At 35.1% G+C, this 23738-nt stretch overlaps 1 protein-coding gene across 2 annotated transcripts in view; it reads right to left on the reverse strand.

Annotated features, from left to right (window-relative positions):
* LOC142328012 (uncharacterized) overlaps positions 1-23738 on the reverse strand; it is a 114213-nt gene that overhangs the window by 22860 nt on the left and 67615 nt on the right. For both annotated transcript variants that reach the window (XM_075371449.1, XM_075371448.1), the window contains exon 2: positions 5722-6055. In XM_075371449.1, the coding sequence (XP_075227564.1) occupies positions 5722-6055 (334 nt within the window). The remainder of the gene's footprint in view (positions 1-5721; positions 6056-23738) is intronic.

A 23738-nucleotide genomic window follows, 5' to 3' on the forward strand; every position in this document is an offset into this window, starting at 1 on the left:
CGAGCGCGCGTGCATACACGCAAAACAGAAACACAAAAAATGGAGCAGAAGCCCAGGAATTTTTTAATCAGTAATTTGATATTGATATACGAAACAGCACTGCTTGTTTCAATGAAATCAAGTATGCACACAAACCACCATCACTACAATGCTCTTCGATTCTCTCTCCTCTCTCTCTCTCTCGTGCATTTTCTAATTATATTTTAATGATTATTATTATTATTATTATTATTAAATGTTACTTTACATAGATATTATATTGCATACAGTATTTATTTACTCATAACACAAATAATAATATTAGTAATAACCTAAGATAAAACACAATAATTACAACAGGTGTAATACTGTATACAGAATAAACTCTAACTCCAACTGATGAACACACTGTACTGTACACAATTCATTTAATTAGCGCCTCAATTTTCATTAGCTATCTCAGGCGTTCACACACACACGTATATATATAAATATATATATATATATACGCGCGCACACATACACACACACAGAGAGAGAGAGAGAGAAAAACACATTATAAAGTATTCTTTGAAACTAATACAGAATACCGTGTATTATATTTCAGTGTTGTTCCAAATTAAAGCCGTCAGTAAGAAACGATCTTAAACGCATAAAATTATTATAAAAAAATGTTTGTAGTACTGAAAATATTTGTAAAAAATACGGGTAAAATACACAACACGTTTGAGTACTTATTTATTTAAAGCCAAAACAGAAAAAATTATTTCATAGTTTAGATCGATATACAAAACTTTTGTTTTCAAATAAAATAAAAAATGCTTTCATCGTATTACGATGAAAAAATAGTCGGTAGTTACGATATAGTATTCGGTAGACACCCACCGGGTCGGTCTAATGGTGAACTCGTCATCGCAAATCAGCTGATTTTGAAATTGAGAGTTCTAAGGTTCAAATCCTAGTAAAGGCAGTTACTTTTATACAGATTTGAATACTAGATCGTGGATACAGGTGTTCTTATGCGGTTGGGTTTCAATTAACCACACGTTTTAGGAGCGGTCGACCTGAGAATATACAAGGCTACACTTCATTTACATTCGTACATATCATCTTCATCCATCCTCTGAAGTATTACCTTACGGTGGTCCCGGAGGCTAAACAGGAAAAGAGAGGTCGACCGTTCGTTCCTGAGACGTGTGGTTAATTAAAACCTGATCAAAAGCGCCGGTATCCACCATCTAGTATTCAAATCTACTAGTATTTGAACCTTAGAACTCTCGACTTGGAAATCAGCTGATTTGCGATGACGAGTTCATCGTTTGACCGACCCGGTGAGTTTGCTGCGTACGGAGGGTTAGTCGACTGCTACGTTGTAAAGTCACACATGAGCGGTAGAATTAAATAAATGAATAATTTTAAAGTGTAAAAAAGTATTTAAACTGGCCGCTAGTACCGCCACACCCGCGCAAATAAAATACGGTATGCGTGCGCGTTTTAGTTAGGATCATCGAATTAAATAAACGAAAAATATTATATTTAAATAAAACTATAAATATTTTTAATTAAGTTGTGCGTGTAAGCCGTGCATCAGAAAAAAACCGCGTGACGGAATGTCCTATAACTGTGTTGTCAGCTTTTTTGATAAATTGCCGAATCGTATGAAAAAATCTCGCCGCCGGTTTATTTAAAACATAATTAAAACATCTTCTTTTAACAAACAATATTATTGTACCGATGACTTTTTAAATTAAACTAATTAAAAAATCTAAAAAAAACCCTGAATTTTTTGCACCTTGTTCAGTATAATGTTCAAATATAATCGTTAAAGCTTTCTGATATCGAATTATTTTTTATTAATTTCTTAATATCTTCGTGTATTTACCTTAACATTATTTCATAATTTAAATAATTAATATAAACTTCAGTTAATCTATCTTCTATTTTATAATTAATTGTATATTTTGTCAAGGTGCTACGATCAAGATTTTTCTTACGCTTTGCCTTAATCTATTCGTGCAAATGCTGGTATACGTTCATATTTTTTCCTGTAGCGTAGCATATCTATACGGACCTGACTCGATCGATGTAATGTATTATCGTGTATCGATCAGAATAAAAGATTTATCGTATTTATTTGGAAGAGAATAAGCCGATGAATCTCTACAGAAAAGAAGAATTTAAAAAATAAAATAATACGCACAGGTATCAAGTTAACAGAAAATAGAATAGCAATGACTAAGGATGTATTTGATGTAAAATTATTTTATAATAAGATGGTGCTAAATTTGAGAAAGGGTCTCGTGTAATGTCAAATGTACTTCTGCATAGATTTGAGATATTGGCGCCAAGAAAACGGGGAAAAATAAATTCTGGAGGTATTAGAAATACGGTCGACCAGAAACAGGAATTTAGAGAAGATTAAATTGACTACGCTCGTGGTCGGAACAGGCCGTACGTAGGCGACGGTAGATTGTGTAAATACACTGATGGAAATGTTTGCCGAGGCGTTTGCATCGGTGGCATCCTGCAGACGCCACACTGATGATGACTGTGATGCGTTCATCAAGTTTACAGGATCTAAAACCCCGAAAAGCCCTGAGAATTTTGACCTCCAGTAAACCCATCAGGGCTAGGAACGGAGAAAATGTTACGGCGACTGAGATCGTCACAGGGTGCTTCCCCCTACGGGGGGGTCAGGATGACAAAGGGAAAAATGAAGAATTAAGTAGGATTGTAAAGGACAATAAAAGAGTAATCAAAACGACTTTTCCTTTCTTTTCTTTTCCTGTTTAGCCTCCGGTAACTACCGTTTAGATAATTCTTCAGAGGATGAATGAGGATGATATGTACGAGTGTAAATGAACTGTAGTCTTGTACATTCTCAGTTTGACCGTTCCTGAGATGTGTGGTTAATTGAAACACAACCGCCAAAGAACACCGGTATCCACGATCTAGTATTCAAATCCGTGTAAAAATAACTGGCTTTTACTAGGACTTGAACGCTGTAACTCTCTACTTCCAAATCAGCTGATTTGGGAAGACCCGTTAACCGCTAGACCAACCCGGTGGGTTAATCAAAACGACTTTTCTTTTCTTTTTCCTGTTTAGCCTCCGGTAACTACCGTTTGATAATTCTTCAGAGGATGAATGAGGATGATATGTATGAGTGTAAATGAAGTGTAAGTCTTGTACATTCTCAGTTCGACCGTTCCTGAGATGTGTGGTTAATTGAAACCCAACCGCCAAAGAACACCAGTATCCACGATCTAGTATTCAAATCCATGTAAAAATATCTGGCTTTACTAGGACTTGAACGCTGTAACTCTCGACTTCTAAATCAGCTGATTTGGGAAGACGCGTTAACCGCTAGACCAACCCGTGAGTTTAATCAAAACGACTGGAAATAGGAAAGCTAACTGCCCAGAACATATCACGAGAGAGGAGAAGTGTTAATGCTAGTAGAACCGGTAGAGAATCTGGAAAACATAAAAAATTATAGACGAAGTAAAACATAAATATAAAACCAACCGGAACACAAAAGAACGGGTAAGGGGGTGATTCAAAAGACTTGATTTACTCTAATAATGAATGTTGATCTTGTAACGGTTGAGGGATTCCACGGGATTAAAATTACAAGGAAAATTATGTTTAACGGAAGAAAAATAAAAATCTCTCTTTATTGCCAGTAGGTTCGATAGAGTAGGGCGGGGTAAGGTTTTCCATCAATTACTTTTAACAACGACTAATTTTTGAAAAATAATTTATAAAGTGCAAAAAACTTCAAAAATATATATTGGAAATACCTCTTCTACAGTCAGCAGTCAAGTGACATCCATTGCACCTAGAAACAGTGCTTAATGTATTTCTAATACAACATTCATTGAATTTATCCATTATCGATTACGATCGGTTATTCCGTTGTTTTAAATAATTCTTAATTTTCCTTTTACTTAACTTTTTTTTTTTTGGTCTTCATTCGTTAAATTAAGGATAAAGAAAGGGAATTTTACCGATCGTAGATCTATTAGATATTAAACCGTCGTTCTGCGTTTCCGTAAACCAGGTGAAACCTTAGAAGTGAATAAATCCGTAACTATATTAAAACAGAAGAAAAATTAGATTCATCCGTAGTAGAATAAATATAAATAAGAAAAAATAATTCTCGTAACGTTTTCGATTCCCGAATAAGATATGGATTTGCGACACGAAAAAAATATATCAAAGGCGGCAGCAAAAATCGTTAAAAGGCTTGTAGTATTCGTATCCTTACAAGACTGCAGTCTATCGATATATATGAATCGTTATTGAAATTACTGTACGGTTTTTTATGACCGTAGGATTTAAATACCGTTTACTCGACTGTAATTTAGCGAGATCGTTGACCACCGCCGGCATAGAAGGTCTACGGTGCGGACTCGGAGAAGCGAGAGACAACCATTATTATTTATTCCGATGTCGTTACCGACAATGGAGTATTTGTACGTAAAAAATCTGTTGAAATAGACGCCTCCATTATTGTAAACCAGAAAGATATTTTGCCCGATAGAAGGCAGCAAGAAATAAAATATCTTCGTAAATTAAAAAAAAAAAATATTCACCATATTGTGAGTCTGTTACATTTTAACCGACAAAAAGTAGATAAGAATTCGACACGTATGAGTCTTTTATAATTTACCGGTTATAGTTCTATAAGGTTAAATATAACGATCGGCCAAAATTTTGGGTCGGGATTTTTACAAATGTCGACGTCCAAAGACTAACTTGGTAAAAAAAAATTCAGGAAGATTTACGTAAGTAAGTGCTTTATTTTGATTAATATCTCCGGACCGGCTAAACAAATTCTCAAAAACGGCCCAAAAAATTACTATTTAGGACATTGATGTCATTACATTTTCTACAAAATTAAAAAGAACGGGAAGGGGTAGTCTCACCATATTTAGTTTTTTGTATAGCAGTCGTAGAAAATTGAATTTTAGTATGATTAAGTTCTTTAAAATTACAAAGTTTAAGGTAGATCGGATTTAATTTTGGGGGTACTCAATATTACTTATAAACAGCGTTTGCCTCATCTCAAAAACCGTTGTTTAAAAAAGCAAAAATTCCATTCAAATATGTTGCTACACGTACGAGTATATCTGTGTTGAGAGCTGATTTTTCGACCTCATCTGCGAAGGGGGCATTATGCTCCCCATGTGTATATATATATATATATATATATATTAACTAAATTATAAATATTTTAGCCTTGTCGAATAACTTCGCATTGCATCTAATACGGCGAGTCCAATAAATACATTTTTAAGTATCAAAAAACAAAGAAGCTGAATGAGCTGAATATTAACTTTTCTCGTACGAAAATGGATTTAAAAGAAAATTATAAGCATCTTTCAAAAAGAACTGCAACGTACATCGCTATAGCTACTCGCATAAACACACGCGTGCGCACGGTATCCTTAAAGCATCCAAGAAAGATTTTAGTTCTTTATTTAGAAAGATCTTAATAGATTTATTTTTTTCTCTTAATACTCTATTTTCATTCGAAGAAATACCTACCGTTTTTTATGAAACCTAGATGGTAAGGTACTCGTCACGATCTCCTAATAAATTATGAAATGACGATTACAATTTTCGTTAATCGCTTACTGTTATCATCGATAAACCGTTAAATAGATGTCAGAATGTTGAAAACAAAAATATTGCGTCATCTTAATAATAGTTATAACGATTTCAAGATTTACCTACCTGGAGGTGATCCCGGTGGTGGCGATGCGGTATCATCTTCTCTCGTGCAATTTCGGATCGTAACTCCGGGTTTGGTTCCGCCCCCGCCACCGGGCGGCGGGGGCGGTTCTCCATCCGAATAATAAGGTCCGTCTTCTGTGGCATCCGAACTACTGTTGTTGTGGTTATTGTTATTGTCGTCGGCGGTCGTCGTAGGAGGCGGTGATGGTGTAGAAGATGAGGCCGGCGGGGCTGCGGAGAAATGTCCCAAATCGAGGCCTTCCGTATCTTTTCTGTCCACTTTGTCGTATCCGTACCAACCCAGTAGTTCATTCATAGCCGTTTCTGCATACTCCTAACGGACAAAAAACAAAACAAAAAATTTAATAACTGAAAATCGGTATCGGAAGAAAATAATGTATTTACCGTTTAAATTTCTTTTTAAAACGTTATAATTGAAATCTAAATTGTAAAAAGTTTACTTTATTTCATCTAACGGTATACACATGTAGCTACTATATTCGAGCCAAACTTATATTCAGAATTAACTGAACCGATCTTTTTAATTGAATTTGGAAAACTTTATCTTCTTATCTGTTAAAGAGAAAGCGATTTGAAATGTCAGATTTAAAATTTGTCAGATAATATACTCTCTTTCTTACCGTTCTAATAACACTAAAAACGGAGAAATAACGGCAAGAATAAAATTAGAAAACGGCAAAAGTAATTCGTTTAATTATAAAACAAGTATAAAACAGTATCATCATACTGTACAGGCTGTTTGAACTTTTATTTAGGTTTCAGGCGGGATGTTTTTGAATATCTGCCGTACAGTTCAGAACTTGCTCCAAGTAATTTCTACCCGTTTAAAAAATTGAAAGAGTTTCTCGGTGGAAACAGCTAAAAAAGTGACGATGACCTGAGACAGATATTCGTGACCGGCTTAATGGACTGGAAGTACACTTTTTTTGACGGCGGCATACAAAAATTAGCGCTACAACTTTACAAATACTTGAAGTTACGAGGTGATTATTTGGAATATTAGCTTATAAATAAATGTATATTATGATGCGTACCGTAATCTGCTGTAAATCTCGCATATGGTTGACATACTTACTTTCAATGCAAAAGAACAATTATAAAAACAATTCTGAACAAACCCTGATCTACCCGACGAATCTAATATTTAAAGAATTTAAAGTCACGACAATAAGACTTTTGTATACTATGAACATTATCCAAGTACGTTTATAACTATAAAAATAACTTTAGAATAATCAATAACACGTCCTGACCTCCTTACGGGAATACACCCGCCTTGTGACACCAGACCGTGCCCTACGTTTACAGCCCTGATGGGCTTTATCGAAAGTCGTCTTTTAGACCCTCTGAACTTTATAACGCATCATAGTCATCGGTCTCAAATCAAATGCCTTGAAAGACATTTCCACCGGTGTATTTAAACAACTTATTATCGCCCTCTTATGGCCCCTTTAACTTATAACCCTTACCTATTAAATTAACCGATTCGCGGAAGCGCAATCCCCTCGCCTTCCTCTGACACCGAAGGATTCACAGAAAAAATGTTCCCGCATCTAACTTCAATTAGACTATGCACTCAGATCATTGCACGATTGAGTCTTTAAACACCAAAAATACTATCCTCGCACCGACAAAATACAGTCAGTAACACGCCGGAGATAATTAAAATAAATACTGCTGTTATATATATGACTTGACTTCAATTCGAATTCGACTAATTTATATGGCTCTAACGTAATTAATATTCCCTCCCTGTGATTTATCAACAACCGTTGCAGCACTGATGTACCCGTACCCGCAGATGTAAAAAAAAAATGGATCAGCGATAACCTTTTTACTTCCTTCTACAAAGTAAAAGAAGGTGATCGCGAAAAATTTCGGTTTTCAGATCTCAACGGAAATATCCATTTTGACCATCCCAACCGCCGTAGGGGAAGACACCCGCCTTATGACGATTCCGGTCGCCACACCAACCTCCCCCCCCCTAGGGGGGGGGGAGCCGGAGGGGCTGTACTGGAGGGCGTCTTTAGACCCTCTAACTGATTACATCTCAGTCATCAGCCAGGCCTCGGTCGGGATGCCACCGATGTAAATAACTCGGCAGACATTTGCATCGGTAAATACACATCAAATTTCGTCTTCACGTAGGTCTCAAACGGACATCTTCACATCCAACCTAACGTGATTCCCTCAAACTAAATGAACGAAACCGCGGAAGCGCGACCCCCGCGTCTAATAAAGATTTGACACCACGGTTCGTGACTGTGAATGCCTCAGAGAACGAACGAGTTTAAAGTTAAATCGGTGCTACACTCCTATCGATCAAAATTATACCTTACGCAACATAGAAATTCAAACCTACACCCAAATAAGTCGACCGATTTAGGTCACCTAACGAGTGGATTATGAAAAAGGGGAATTTCCGTCAGACTTCCAAAAAAGTGTTATAGTAATGATACCAAAGAAAGCAGGGGCAGATAAATGTGAAGAATACAGAACAATTAGTTTAACTAGTCATGCATCAAAAATCTTAACTAGAATTCTATACAGAAGAATCGAGAGGAGACTGGAGGAAGTGTGAGGAGAAGACCAATTTGGTTTCAGGAAAAGTATAGGGACAAAGGAAGCAATTTTAGGCCTCAGATTAATAGTAGAAGGAAGATTAAAGAAAAACAAACCGACGTACTTGGCGTTTATAGACCTAGAAAAGGCATTCGATAACGTAGACTGGAATAAAATGTTCAGCATTTTAAAAAATATAGGGTTCAAATACAGAGATAGAAGAACAATTGCTAACATGTACAGGAACCAAACAGCAACAGTAGCAATCGAAGAACATAAGAAAGAAGCCGTAATAAGAAAGGGAGTCCGACAAGAGTGTTCTCTATCTCCGTTACTTTTTAATCTTTACATGGAACTAGCAGTTAATGATGTTAAAGAACAATTTAGATTCGGAGTAACAGTGCAAGGTGAAAAGATAAAGATGCTACGATTTGCTGATGATATAGTAATTCTAGCCGAGACTAAAAAGGATTTAGAAGAAACAATGAACGGCATAGATGAAGTCCTACGCAAGAACTATCGCGTGAAAATAAACAAGAACAAAACAAAAGTAATGAAATGTAGTAGAAATAACAAAGTTGGACCGCTGAATGTGAAAATAGGAGGAGAAAAGATTACGGAGGTAGAAGAATTTTTGTTATTTGGGAAGTAGAATTACTAAAGATGGACGAAGCAGGAGCGATATAAAATGCCGAATAGCACAAGTTAAACGAGCCTTCAGTAAGAAATATAATTTGCTTACATCAAAAATTAAATTAAATATCAGGAAAAGATTTTTGAAAGTGTATGTTTGGAGCGTCGCTTTATATGGAAGTGAAACTTGGACGATCGGAGTATCTGAGAAGAAAAGATTAGAAGCTTTTGAAATGCGGTGCTATAGGAGAATGTTAAAAATCAGACGGGTGGATAAAGTGACAAATGAAGAGGTATTGCGGCAAATAGATGAAGAAAGAAGCGTTTGGAAAAATATAGTTAAAAGAAGAGACAGACTTATAGGCCACATACTAAGGCATCGTGGAATAGTCGCTTTAATATTGGAAGGACAGGTAGAAGGGAAAAATTGTGTAGGCAGGCCACGTTTGGAATATGTAAAACAAATTGTTAGGGATGTAGGATGTAGAGGGTATACTAAAATGAAACGACTAGCACTAGATAGGGAATCTTGGAGAGCTGCATCAAACCAGTCAAATGACTGAAGACAAAAAAAAAAAAACGAGTGGAACGCAACCTCATTCCGGTCCGCGCAGGAGCCGGGGACAAATCCCGAACCCCCACCCGGTACAATCACGATGTCTTGCGTGGCATTACCAAGTCACGATCACGACCGCCACCGGCGGAGAGAAGCCACCCCCCCGATCGCACGGGTTAAGATACCCCGGCGGCGCGACCACCCCACCACCGGATTTTAGACAGTAATAAGCCAAGCCTCGTTGGGATGCCTCCGATGTAAATTCCTCGGTAGACAGGTAGACATTTACATCAGTGAATTATGACTCGGCCTTCGCCTTCGTTGTAGGCTTCTTTCCGACATTTTGACTGTCCTACTTCGTTGCCCTCTGAACTAGCTAACCGAGTTCGCGGTAGCACAAACCCCACGCCTAGTTCTACATTTAGCTGATCCATTTTGATCTTCCTTGAATCCATTTTGACTAGTTTCGGCGTGAGGTCTGTATACATACGTATGTACATATCTCGCGTAACTCAAAAACTATTAGCCGTAGGATATTGAGATTTTGGATTTAGGACTTTTATAACATCTAGTTGTGCACCTCCCATTTTGACTGCAATCAACTGAGGCAAAAGTGTCCAAAAAATCCAGAATCCAAAAAAAAAATATTTGGATTTTGGACTTTTTATTTAATGCAGTATTAAGCCCTCGTTCAGAGCTTTTCAACGATATACTAAGTGGTACGTATTTTCATCGGTTCCGGAGTTATAGCCAAATAAAAGTTTAATTAATGAAATATTTGGATCTTAAGCAAGGGAAGCCACATCGGTTCGAATCAGACTTCATCTCCTTTTTTTTAACTTTTTTTTTATTTAAATATATTGATTTACTAATAATTATTAACCCCTGATTGTAAACAAAAGAATACAATAAATAATTGTTCAATAATAATAATAAAAAATAAAAAGAATTGGAGGATCGTATCTCACTTTCAAATGAAAAACTTTAAATGAAGTGCAGCAAAAAATGTGTCTATGTAATTTAATAGGCGTACAAGGAAGTAATGTGGTGTCCACAACATATTTTTCACTTTAAATATTGTAAAGAATTTACTTTTTGTGTGTTTTGTATGAACTTTTGCTTTCTTCATTTTTGTATCGTTGAAGGACTTAAAAATGTTAAAGGATTTATTCTTATCTTTGTATTTCTCTTTTTAATTTATACGCGGCTTCAACCTCAACCGGTGAACAAAGTTTGTTACTTATGCTGGTTGATGCCTAATGCTGCAATTTATATTTAAGCGTAGAATATAAACGTAATTATGTATTCTTTATTTGCTTGTTACCAATTTGTCTTATATTGTTATATCCTTTATACTACGTATTGTATAAATTTTGGTTTAGGCAATAAATAGAATTCATTGTGTTTCGTGTATTAAAATGTATTAAAATAAATGCAATAAATTTGTTATAAAGCAAAAACGGTTTTTACTTTCTGGACGACCACAGTATAATATACTCTAGGGGTAAACAGAAAGGTTAGGATTTGCAACGATTGGAAAAAAGTGCGTGAAGACATTTACCGCTCGAACGTGTAGAGTTTCGCAAAGCCTTATAATAAAATATTTTAGCCTGCTTGGAATCGAACTAAATGGTGAAAATGAAGCGGGAAACATCGAGGAACGAATACAAGCGGGAAGTATTTTATAGTAAGATAAAAAAAGATATGCTAAAATCAGGCTTGTATCTACAGAAATAAAACGATAAAGGTATGAAAATTTACAGTATGATACCGGTTGTAACGTACCGTTCAGAAACGTGGACACCGATTACGTCAGAAAAGGAAACTAGGGAATTTGACTGAAAATTTTTCCAATTTTGGAAATTTTTGTATGGCGTCAAAAGATGTGAAATCTTCTGATTCGTGCAGATCCGAGAGGATTTTTCTATAGGTCCATCCAGTCAAAAGTTATTAGGGATTAAAGTTTCCCTAATAACTAGACGATTTGACTTAGAATAATTCTCCTCTCTCTTTTTCCTGTTTAGCCTCCGGTAACTACCGTTTCGATAATTCTTCAGAGGATGAATGAGGATGATACGTATGAGTGTAAATGAAGTGTAGTCTTGTACATTCTCAGTTCGACCGTTCCTGAGATGTGCGGTTAATTGAAACCCGACCACCAAAGAACACCGGTATCCATTCTCCTGTCTTACAGTAAAACAACGAAAAATTTTCTAAGTGGTTGTTTACTACTTTTGGCAGGCCTGTATTGTCCTGCCAATCGACTTAGAATATTTTACAGTGAATAATTTACAGCGATACACTATATGTATAACCAAAAAAGTTAATTAAAAATTTATCCGTTGGTCAATACTCATGAATAAAACGATAAAGGTATGAAAGTTTAAGTACCGTTCAGAAACGTGGACACCGATTACGTCAGAAAAGAAACTGAAATGATTTGATAGTAAGGTGTTCCAAAAACCTTTTGAACCGGTGAAGGACGGCAAACTGCGGAGATCGCAGACAAATGTCTAACTTGACGCTTGAGTTAATAAAAGACCCAGGATGAAGTTTATTAAATCTAAAGGAATTAGATCGACGGTCCACGTAAATACTCGTAAAATGGACGATACAAGAATGTCAAAGATGATTTTGAAAGCACGGTTTAATTTAAGGAAACTAAAAGGAAGTACGAGAAACAGAGTGAGAATCAGGTGACGAAAAAGGACAGAAGAGAAAAAAAATTTTTCGGTGACAGAGGAACATGGAGGGTTACTGTGACGTAAGCCAAAACTCATAGCAGCCTGTATCTCCAACAAAAGAAAAAGAAGGAATATCGAACGATATTGTCGACTTAAAAATTTTTTCATCGCAGAAAAACCAAATGCTGAATCGGGGGTCAAATTCATCAATTCAGTCGATTAGTTTTATCACGCGTATAGAATAAAGTAATCTAAGGCGAACAAAATTTTACTAAATATCTTTAACCTACACGTGGAAAACCTGTAGGTCAAAAACTGCTCACCGTCGGGGACACGTCTGGGCTGTACACGTTTGTGCACGACCGTTCTAACCCTATATAGATTAACGGAAAGAAAACTGCTGACCGTCATTTTGTAATATTATTAAAATATTTAATTTTTTCGCATTTTTACGTAAATAATATTCCTTAATTTAATCTTACGCTCTTAAAAACGTTCTATTCTTATCGACATTAATTATTTAACCCTTAAATAATGAAAAATCTTACGTTTTCTACATTCAATCGCGTTACTTTTTTAGAAATATCGTAAGTTAGATAAAGAAATAAAACCGCATGAAAAATTACAATCTATTTTTGTTGTTGCAGTATCTAATAATTATAATAACTATCTCTTATATAATGACCTCCTTTCTCCCTTATGACCATACCAACCTTCGTGAAGAAACCTACCTTAAGCAGGGAAGCGGGACTACTTAAATACGAGTAGAAGAAGTGCGATAGAACAGTCATGAAAAACTTTAATGTCGTTCTTACCTAACGGAACTTGTATCAGGGGGAACGAAGATAAAAAAAAAGCACAGATCTAAATAGGTAAAACTTAACATCTAGCGCCTTACGAGTACATCGCATAATACGTATACACGTAATTAGTAACAAACATAAAGCCCATTAGTGCCACAAGCAATTAAAATATATATATATATATATATATATATACCTTGATGTCGGTGATAGCGAAGACCGCAACAAATACTTCAATAGGTTATATCGTCTACCGGCAACATACGGTTCTCTGTAATTCAGAACAGTCAAATCCACCTCTATATAACAGTTGATTGGTTTAAAGAGGAATATATCATCCTGAATTTTTCTTTTCCAGTTCAAAGAGATAATCCCAAGTTGCTTGTAACCGTTATCATGCGAATCGTGATGCAAGATTAGTCAACGGCAACGTAGAATAAAAACACGAATCTTTTTTGTACCTCCTTAGTCTGTACCGCACCACCGAGAAATGCTCTCCAAAATCGGCCTAACCGGCTTGATATAAAAGCGGCATGGTCTTTACGTTTTTGACATTTCTAGCCGTTCAGAAAAGTAATCTTAGATTCCTTGTAGCCTTAGAAGTAATACAATATTACAAAATAAAATATAATTAAATAACTATTAAATAGATAAATTCAGATGTACGATCTTAAGAAACAACAAGACATTCGATAGCATCATCGTATTATTTCCTAGAATATCTTGGATTTAGCTCCTAAATTACATGTACGCCGACGCCGCATAACACACACGGTCCACAAGGATTGGTGTATCGTTAGTCGGCAGGCGCAGCGTACGCAAACCGGTGCATCGTTCTGACTCCTTAGTTGTCCGTGTGTAACATTAGAATACCCTATTCGTAACCGGCAAATAATAACCGTCTTTCTGCGGTTATTCCGGATCGAAGTGCTCCACGGCAGGACAGTATCCTTGATGTGTCGGAGTTTATCATCTACTGTAATAGTCGAGTCATCTCGCCGCCTTCCTTGAAGAGTGTGTTTAAAAGAATTAATAAAATCATTAAAAGTAACGGGCGGTGAAAGACGCTCGGCTACAGGCGCGTTTAGCAGCGGAATCCGCACGTTCATTATCCGGGATTCCCGTACGGCTAGGGATCCCGCAGAAATTCAATTGTAAATTTTTTATATTAGTAGCTGCAGGGCGTGCCTACGCCCGCCCCTACGAGCCTCCGCAGCTAGGCTCTCTGGGCGGTGCCTCGAAATGGGATTATTAGGTGTCCAAAATTGATTACCTCTTGTATAAATTTTTTTTTGAATGGTGACAATCGATATAACGAAAGTTAAATTAGAAATTTAACTCTAGAAATTGATACTAAGGAATCGGGACTTTCCCGCTACCGATCGATAAATTCCGGTGCTTACTTTTTGGTTATAGTTCATTATTTTATGAAGAAAAACGATCACATAAATAGATAAAAAATATGTAACAAAAGTTTTAAAACACCGCTTTTAAATTAATCGCACTAAAAGATAAAAAATAATTTTAAGAGGGTATCTTAAAATGGATTTGACAACAAGCTTTGATGGTGATATGTAAAATTATGTGAAAATAATAACTTCAAATAAAAAATACGATGTTTTTGCCAATTTTTTCTTATGCGTGTTTGCATCCCACTCTTTAGGCCATTCATCACACATAAGAAAAATTTGGCAAAATTATCAAATTTTTAATTTGAAGTTATGACTTTCACATGATTTTACATATCACCAACAAAGCTTGATGTCAAATCCATTTTAAGACACCGTCTTAAAATTACTTTTTATATTTTAGTTCGTTTAATTTAAGAGCGGTGTTTTGAAAATTTTTTTACGTATATTTATTTTCCACTTTTTAGTGCATTAATATAAGAGAGGTTTTTAAAAAGTTTTTTTATATATTTTTTATTTTCTACTTTTTAGTCTTCATAATTTTATACTTTACAGCTGCGATGGAGCACAGGTTTGAGCGTATTTAGCGAAAGATCGGATCGGTATGTTTTACGGTGGGTGAGTGCAATCAAAACATAGGGCTAACCGATTTCATTTCCGGATAACCAAGATCCGGTCGATCAAGAGTGTACCCGATCACTTAAACAGTTAGCGCTCGACCTGCTGATATATACGCCGTTTGAATCGTAAAAACTGGACGAGCGGTTGCCGAGATATTACGGTGGCATCCCATCGCACCCCCTCCCCAATTTTCGAACGGCGCCCTGGGGACACTTCAAAATACTATCATCTGACGGGTATCACTGCGAGCGGTTAGAGTTACTACGGTAGGGGATGGGGTTGAACAAATTTTCAGGGCGCTACGACCGACCGCTTTCGAGATATTTGCGATTTTCGCCCAAACTTTGGATCCGGTTAAAAAGTACTAAATTTTGCCAACACTTCGATACATATATCGTCATATATATATATATATGTATGACGATACGGTATATCGATATATAATAATATAACAAGTATACAATTTTTTTTTTAACTCCGAACCATCGTTAAGTATTACTTCAGAGGATGAGATGAATGATTAGTAGCGTGTATGAAAATGTCATGCCTGACCGGGATTTGAACCCGGGACCTGCGAATGAAAGCCCGAGACGCTACCACTCGTGCCACGGAGGCCGGCCAACAATACAAGTACACACCTGACCGCCACGAGACGTACTAACGAATCGGGATTTTCCGCTAGTGATCGGTACATTCCGGTGCTAAGCTAACGGGGACGAACACAAACATACATACGAATGGCGTTTACGGTAGGATAATTGAAATATATGAACCGTTTCTGCTAGAAAATCAGTAAACACCGATTCACTTGTTATCAGTAGCGGTAATGCGTTACTTATGTCTGTAGATATCCGTCCGAACAGTTTATATTATTTAATGCAGTTTAATTTTTATACTTTTTATGTCTTTAGAAATTTGAGTGGTGTTATGCAGCTCCAAGATACCTTATCTGGTGCAGTCGTTTCATTTCGGTAACCCCGTACATCCTACATCCCTAACGATTTGTCTTACATATTTCAAACGTTGTCTGCCTACACAACTTTTCGTATGTAAATGTCCCTTCATTATCAAAGCGACTATTCCAGGATGCCTTAATACGTGGTCTTTAAGTCTTTTTCTTTCTTTTTCCTGTTTAGCCTCCGGTAACTACCGTTTAGATAATTCTTCAGAGGATGAATGAGGATGATATGTATGAGTGTAAATGAAGTGTAGTCTTGTACATTCTCAGTTCGACCGTTCCTGATATGTGTGGTTAATTGAAACCCAACAACCAAAGAACGCCGGAATCCACGATCTAGTATTCAAATCCGTGTAAAAATAACCGTCTTCACTAGGACTTGAACGCTGTAACTCTCGACTTCTAAATTAGCTGATTTGGGAAGACGCGTTAACCACTAGACCAATCCGGTGGGTTGGTCTTTAAGTCTGCATTTTCTTTTAACTATATTTTTGCAAATTCTTCTTTCATCATCAATTTGCCGAAAAGCCTCTTTATTTGTCATTTTATCCACCGGCTGATTTTTAAATTCTGCTATAGCACCGCATTTCAAAAGCTTCTACTATTTTCTTCTCGGGTACAACGATCGTCCAAGTTTCACTTCTATGTAAAGCTACATACATATACTTTCAAAAATGTTTTGCTGACGAGCAAAAAATTATTTGATGCGAGCAAATTATACTTCCGACTGAAAGCTCGTTTCGGCTGTGCTATTGGGTATTTTATATCGCTCCTGCTTCGTCCATCTTTAGTAATTCTAATTCCCAAATAACAGAATCTCCAAAATTTATCTCTTCCTATTTTTATATTCAGCGGTCCAGCTACATTATTTCTACTACAGTATATTACTTTCGTTTTGTCTTGTTTATTTTCATGCGGTAGTTGACGAAAAGGATATCGACCTGTTTCAGATTACTCTTAAGATTTACCTCAAAAGACCAACGGTTGTGATAAAGGCCTTGTATCGACGTGTAAGCTTATTTTAAAAATTATTGAAATTTCGGTACGTTTTAGTATACCGCATCGTTTCTAGCCCCTTTAGAGTGCGGATTTTTTCACCTCCGATACAAAAAAATCTTTTATATTTGGGTTACAGCTCTATAGTATTTGCGATCGAAATCTTTTTAATTTATTCCGTGAAAAAGTAACACGCACAGTTCTAGCGCGCTATAAAAAGCGGCGAGCAGATGCAGCGTAAAAGAGGAACAGGCATCAGACTCTCGACTGTAATAGCTCTCTATAAACAATACGTTTGTAATAGAATATCTTCGTTTGTATACGGTTAGCGTTGTTAACTTATCGGATAACATGCGGTATAAAATTTCTCGGACTGTTTTTGTTACTTTTTGAATAAACCGAATCGTTTCCTGTAGTCGATGGGATGCGACGACTACGGTCAGATATTTAAAAATATAAATCTTCAATATATAATTAGAAATCCGCTCGTTCTTCAGAATTATTTTAAAGCGTGTTTAATTTTATATTATTATTACGTATAAGCGATCAGTTGTAACGAGATGATAGAAATTCACGTTTTTCATAGTATTTCAAAACCGTTTAATAAAATATTCAGCGTTTGTAATCCACAGAGATAATTTCAATTACGATTTAATTTTGCACTAAAGACGTATTGTTAACATCAAAGGATGCGGTAGACCGCTGATGAACCTAGCGTCTAATAAAAAACAGTGTTTCGAAACCTTTCTGATTTTAATATTTATCACGATATATTGTATGTCTTAGCAGAATCACCGGAACGGTTCGATGCACTTTTCGTTAATTTTTTATTGGGAGATAGTTATTAAACCCTTCCCTCACCGTTCAAACGTCCACTACTTTTCATTAATTTACATCCCTGTATTTTACAATAATTATTCTAGTTCGTTATACATTTTTTTATCTGATGCATTCCACAACGCGACAAAGTGAAATAATTACATGCAGAATTACTCTAACCCCTATCCAAGCTAGACATAAAAACACAGTAAACAATATCTGCCTCGATAAAAAAACCTTTGCAGTTTTACTTTGAAGGTTCTGATATTCCATAATTTCCAAAAAAATTATACGATCGACAAATATTTCTTCAAATTTGTTCGCCTTTATGGATGTATAATTTACGGTTCGACAAAGCACTGTCGTAGTAACTATACACAAGCGACCGGACCGATATCTTTGATTTTGACCGACTCACCATCGTAATTAAATAAAATAAATAAATATTTTAATCTGATGATACATTATATATATATATATATATGTCGTCAGGAATATATAGATATGCTATTTGATAGATAAAAGAAGGAAATTCTCCAGCGTTTGCCTGGATAGATAAAGGGAAACCGTGTTAAGATCTAAAATAATAAATGCGATAACCTCGGTAAAAATAGATACGATTAAAGTCCATATTAACTATTTGAAATATTAAACTCGTGAAACGATATTAAACTAAATAAATGAAAACGATTTTTATAAAACATAGCTACAAAATAAATCGCAAATAAGAAAGCGTTAATGAAAATTTTTTGAACACGTATTTATATACTGTTGAACGGGATGAAGATAATTCAGGGTTTTTTTAAACATTTTTAATTATATTTTAAATAATCTGTGCATTTTTTAAAAGAGGTTAGGTAATTTACTAAAAATAGCTACAGAAGGGTAATAAGGCGCCTTCTTTAAGCGTGTGTTGTACGAAGTTACACAAAAACATTTCTGTCGGCCGATTTAACGGAGATGCATATTTTTATTTAAAAAAATAATAATCGACTACTTTTGTTGTTAAGATAATATTTACCGTTATCATTTCTGCTAAGATCATTATAGTTTCTATGTTTACTACTTTAATTCTTTTATCTCTATAGTCGACGCGTTTCGGAATCACTCCATCGTCCAAACTTATCGTAGATAAAAGAATGAAGCTAAGAAATGTAACAAGTACTTACGCGGAAGCGAGTATTGTTTTTAGTAAAGATTGCATATTCATAAATATAAACGCAAGGATAAATGAACGTTTAACGTTTTTTAAATATCGATTTAAATGATCGTACTTACGGGCGCCAAAAAATTATTGACGTAACAGCCCGTTTTTGTATCTTTAAAACTCCTTACTTCGTCGAAGGAGTCCCAAGAGACGGTATTACGCTTCAGCGGATCATGTACGTAAATTGTTTAATGATCACAAGCTTTGCGTACTTATTAAAGCGTTTTCTTGAAAACAATATCAATTTTACCTTAACAAAATGTTTTTGTGTGTACAGTTTGTCCTCAATTTATATAAATTGAGGACGTTCAGAAATAAGGATGAAAACTATTTCGTAATCTTCGGGACATTTTGATAGAGAATGAAGACGAACGGATAAAGTAAGAACACAGCAAAACTATTAGATGCACAGATGAGGAAAAAGTAATGAAGTCGAAAAAAATTAATGAAGTCGATAAACAAAATGAAAACATTTTTTTTGGAGAATATCTTATGTCAAAATTATCTTTAACGAAGGATCATATAAAGAAAATTGAAAGGAAGGAAATGGAAGAAGAAGGATTTCGATGCTTTCAGATATTATGAAGGGAAGAAACTGTAAAGAGATGAAAGAAGATCTCTTAGAAGCGAGCAAAATAGAAGATATTTAGTGAAATCTATTAAAAATGAGTCGATAAAATAAAAAGAAAAGATTTTCATCTGGACAAAACTAAACGGAGATTAGGATAAAACAGTCAAATTAACCGATAAAAAAAATGACAAAGATTCGAAAAAAGAAAGTAAAAACGTTTTTAAAAACGACAAATTGTATCTATAAGTAACATATTTTTCTTCTAATTTTTATACACATTATTATTCATTTTTTACTGGATTTACTGTTCCCTCTTTGTTACCTAATTCATAAATTTAAAAATATGAAAGCTTTTATGATATTATTTAGTAAATTGGTACTAGCTTAGCGGGAAGAAATGAAAAGCTGTCAGAAACTACATTTTTACTACACACATACACACACACACGTATATAACCGATAGATAAAATGATGAACATAAATAAAATAGTGAATGGTGGTGCAGGCCCCCGTCGTAGTCGACCGCGGAATCGTGTTTCAAATTAAGTAAACGTTCGCGTTTGTGTGTCTGTGTGAAACAGAGAGAAGTTTTAAACTGAGCTGCTGTAATATAATATTACTGGATGGCATCGTATTACACCGCCGTAGTACCATGTGTTAGTGCTTTCGGTCGACGTATACCTAACTGCTGCTGCTGCTCGTGTCGATGCAGCACACCGAGAGGTATACAAAGCTCGCGTTGGCAGCCCTGTCTGACTGTTATCGTATTACTATACCGACACCGACTGAACTCGACTATTTTATAAACTACACCGACGCGCCAAACTACGAGCCCTTCTCAAAATATATCCTCCTTAAAGCCGCACGAACCGCCACCAAGACGTCGCAATTACTGACGTTTTCCATGAACGCTATAAATAAATATGTAATAATGTAAATTAGGGTTTTTAATGTATTTCTTCCTCCGTACTCTAAAGATACTGTTATCGTGAAAATGTACTTTTGGAATTATCGACCGTACCTGTTAACTACTAGATATCGTCAGCTACTGCACTTGCGATTCTCTTTTCCGCTGTGTTCTTACAAATCTCAAAATTTAGGTATTTACTCCGTCGTATCTATATCAGGTACTTTTTCATTTTACGCTCCCCCCACTTTTTTCGCATTTTTTAACATTAAAATTACTTAATATGTTTTATAACAATCGATGAATAAAACAGTAGAGAAAACATACTAAGATTCTGTTTTATACCGATCATTTTAAACATATTAGTCAAGGTTAGCTAGCGAAGCGAGCGTAGGTAAATGTCAAGCGAGGCGATAACGGATTGGAAAATGCACCTGAGAGAGGTGTGTGTGCCGATCGTTTATTAAAAAACTCAAAAAAGGTAGGCGGTCCATGAATGACCGTAGAAATAGAAGAGTCCTCATTTTCTAAAATAAAGTACAATAGACGCAGAATTCTTCCAAATCAGTCGGTATTTGGAGAAATTGCAGAGAGATTATAAATACAATCTAACCAAACTTTTTTTTTTCTTTCCACCCTATCCCCTGGGCCGGATCCACAACAAAACAAAGCACAGCCTAGCGGGTTCTCTACTCAAACTTAACCTACGATCGCTTCACTCGTTAACCTCGACTAATTAACAGTAATGTGTTAATTATCTAAATAATAAATTCAGTAATTACTACAATTATTTATTATTTAAGTAATCGAAACGTTACTGTTAATTAGTCAAGGTTAGCGAGCGAAGCGAGCGTCGGTTAATTTTGGCTAGATTGTATTTATAATTATAAGTAATAATAATGCTTATATTTTTAATATGTAAAAAAATTTAATATGGAGAATGTTTAAAATGACCGCTATAAAACAATACATTAGTGTGTTTCTCTAATATATATTGAGTTACAGGGTTACTACGGTATTTCTCTAATGCTTTATTCGTCAATTATTATAAAATATGCTATATTAAGTAATTTTCACGTGAAAGAATGCGATAAAAGTACCGAGCACAAAACGAAAAAATACTCTATATCAATTTTTTTTCTTTTAAAGTTTGGTTCTTATACAGCAACAGACGGCGTTTCTTAAAAAATTTCTGTTTTAGTTCCAAAGCGAATTTTGTTAATATTTTGTACCCTCTTTTAATTAAATTGATGGGTTTTTTTTTTATTTGCCTTTGCCGCTTACCTTATTTGTATTGGATTGAAGTTATTTGTCAATTTATTTATTAATTAATTAACAGAGAATCATTACATATTGGTTGCAGTCGTTATATTTTTTTTTAACAATATAGTTTAAAGTTTTTCTAGCTTTTTACGGTAATATTAATTATAACAGCAGATTTATAATAATTAAAATTTCTATAATTATCGAATACAAAAAGTAAATAGACAATAAATTTCTTAATTGAGTTTACTTTGACGTTCAAACAGTCGCGGCTGTATAATTATTTAAATCTCTGACTTATATTATTTTTATCTCCTGATGATGTTTGAAGTAAACCGAAAGATCTCGAGAAAACACATCTTTTTTGCGGATAAGTTGGATATAAAATTTTTAATTATTTTTTATTCTATTAAGTAAGAAAAATTATGACTTAACAGAGTTAATATAAATATAAAACCAAGTTAAAAAAAATAATTTTTCTTAATCCAGTCAATGATTTAAAATGTTTACTTTCCTGTCTAGCGCTACAGTAATCTAGTTCCAGAAGAGAAAGTTGTAATCAAAATTTGATTCGATTTGGGCATATGCGGTTTTCAGTGGATTTTGACGTTTTGACACCTAAGGAACCGAAAAAACCGAATGGAAATTTTCCGGATGTTAATGTTCGTATGTACGTGTGCGTATTCGGTGTCGGCCTCTAAATCATATTATATCTCCTGAATTACTGGAAAGATTTTGACCAAACTTGGTCAGATTACTTTTGTATATAGGGCACTGCTGCCATTAAATTTTCAACGTAAAAGGGCAACCGGGTCAGGCAGTAGAGCAAGGTCACCCTCAGTATTTCGAGATTTCGCCTAATTAAGGTCATCGTTTTCTTAGGCACATTTGTAACGATTAAAAAATAAGAATATTTGCAAAAATATTCTTATTTTTGCACACACACACACACACACACACACACACACACATACCTAATGAAGGTGAGTGGTAGAATTAAATAAATGAATACTATTTAAAGTGTAAGAAAGTAACTCGGTCTGGCTGGGTCACGAACTCGATCGCCCGATTGACTCGGCATCTGGTGCGTTAAGCCTCGCGGCTACACTAGTCTACCGACCGTACAAGCAAATTTTTTTCTATTACGTTATGAAATTAGTTTCATTAGTGCCGACCGTAACCGATAGTACCGCCGCAGACGCGCCAATTAAATACGGTATGCGCGCGAGGTTTATTTAGAATCATTGAATTAAATAAACGAAATAATATTATATTTAAATAAAGTGTTAAATAATTTAAATTAAGATTTGTGTGTGTGTGTGTGTGTGTGTGTGTGCGCGCGCGCTTGTACAACGTACATCAGAAACAAATGTGCTGTCAGCTTTTTTTTATTGTAATCATTTAAGTTAAAAGGGGTGGAATTTATAAAGGTTCGATCTATATAGACTGTTTTCTAATAGTTGAGAAATTAGACAGATAATATCCGAAATTATTATAATTGAAAATAGTATCGTTTGGTATTAGAAATTCTGGAGTAAAATATTTATGAAGACTTGTACTTAGTAAACTAAGTATGTTAAAAAATATTAATAAATAATAATAATATTAATAAATTTTAGTAATCTAAAATGTTAAAGAACAATTTAGATTCGGAGTAACAGTACAAGGTGAAAAAATAAAGATGCTACGATTTGCTGATGATATAGTAATTCTATCCGAGAATAAAAAGGATTTAGAAGAAACAATGTACGGCATAGATGAAGTCCTACGCAAGAACTATCGCGTGAAAATAAACAAGAACAAAACAAAAGTAATGAAATGTAGTAGAAATAACAAAGATGGACCGCTGAATGTGAAAATAGGAGGAGAAAAGATTACGGAGGTAGAAGAATTTTGTTATTTGGGAAGTAAAATTACTAAAGATGGACGAAGCACGAGCGATATAAAATGCCGAATAGCACAAGCGAAACGAGCCTTCAGTAAGAAATATTATTTGTTTACATCAAA

The sequence above is a fragment of the Lycorma delicatula genome, chromosome 7 (assembly GCF_047948215.1).
Source record: "Lycorma delicatula isolate Av1 chromosome 7, ASM4794821v1, whole genome shotgun sequence".
In the NCBI taxonomy this organism is placed as follows: domain Eukaryota; kingdom Metazoa; phylum Arthropoda; class Insecta; order Hemiptera; family Fulgoridae; genus Lycorma; species Lycorma delicatula.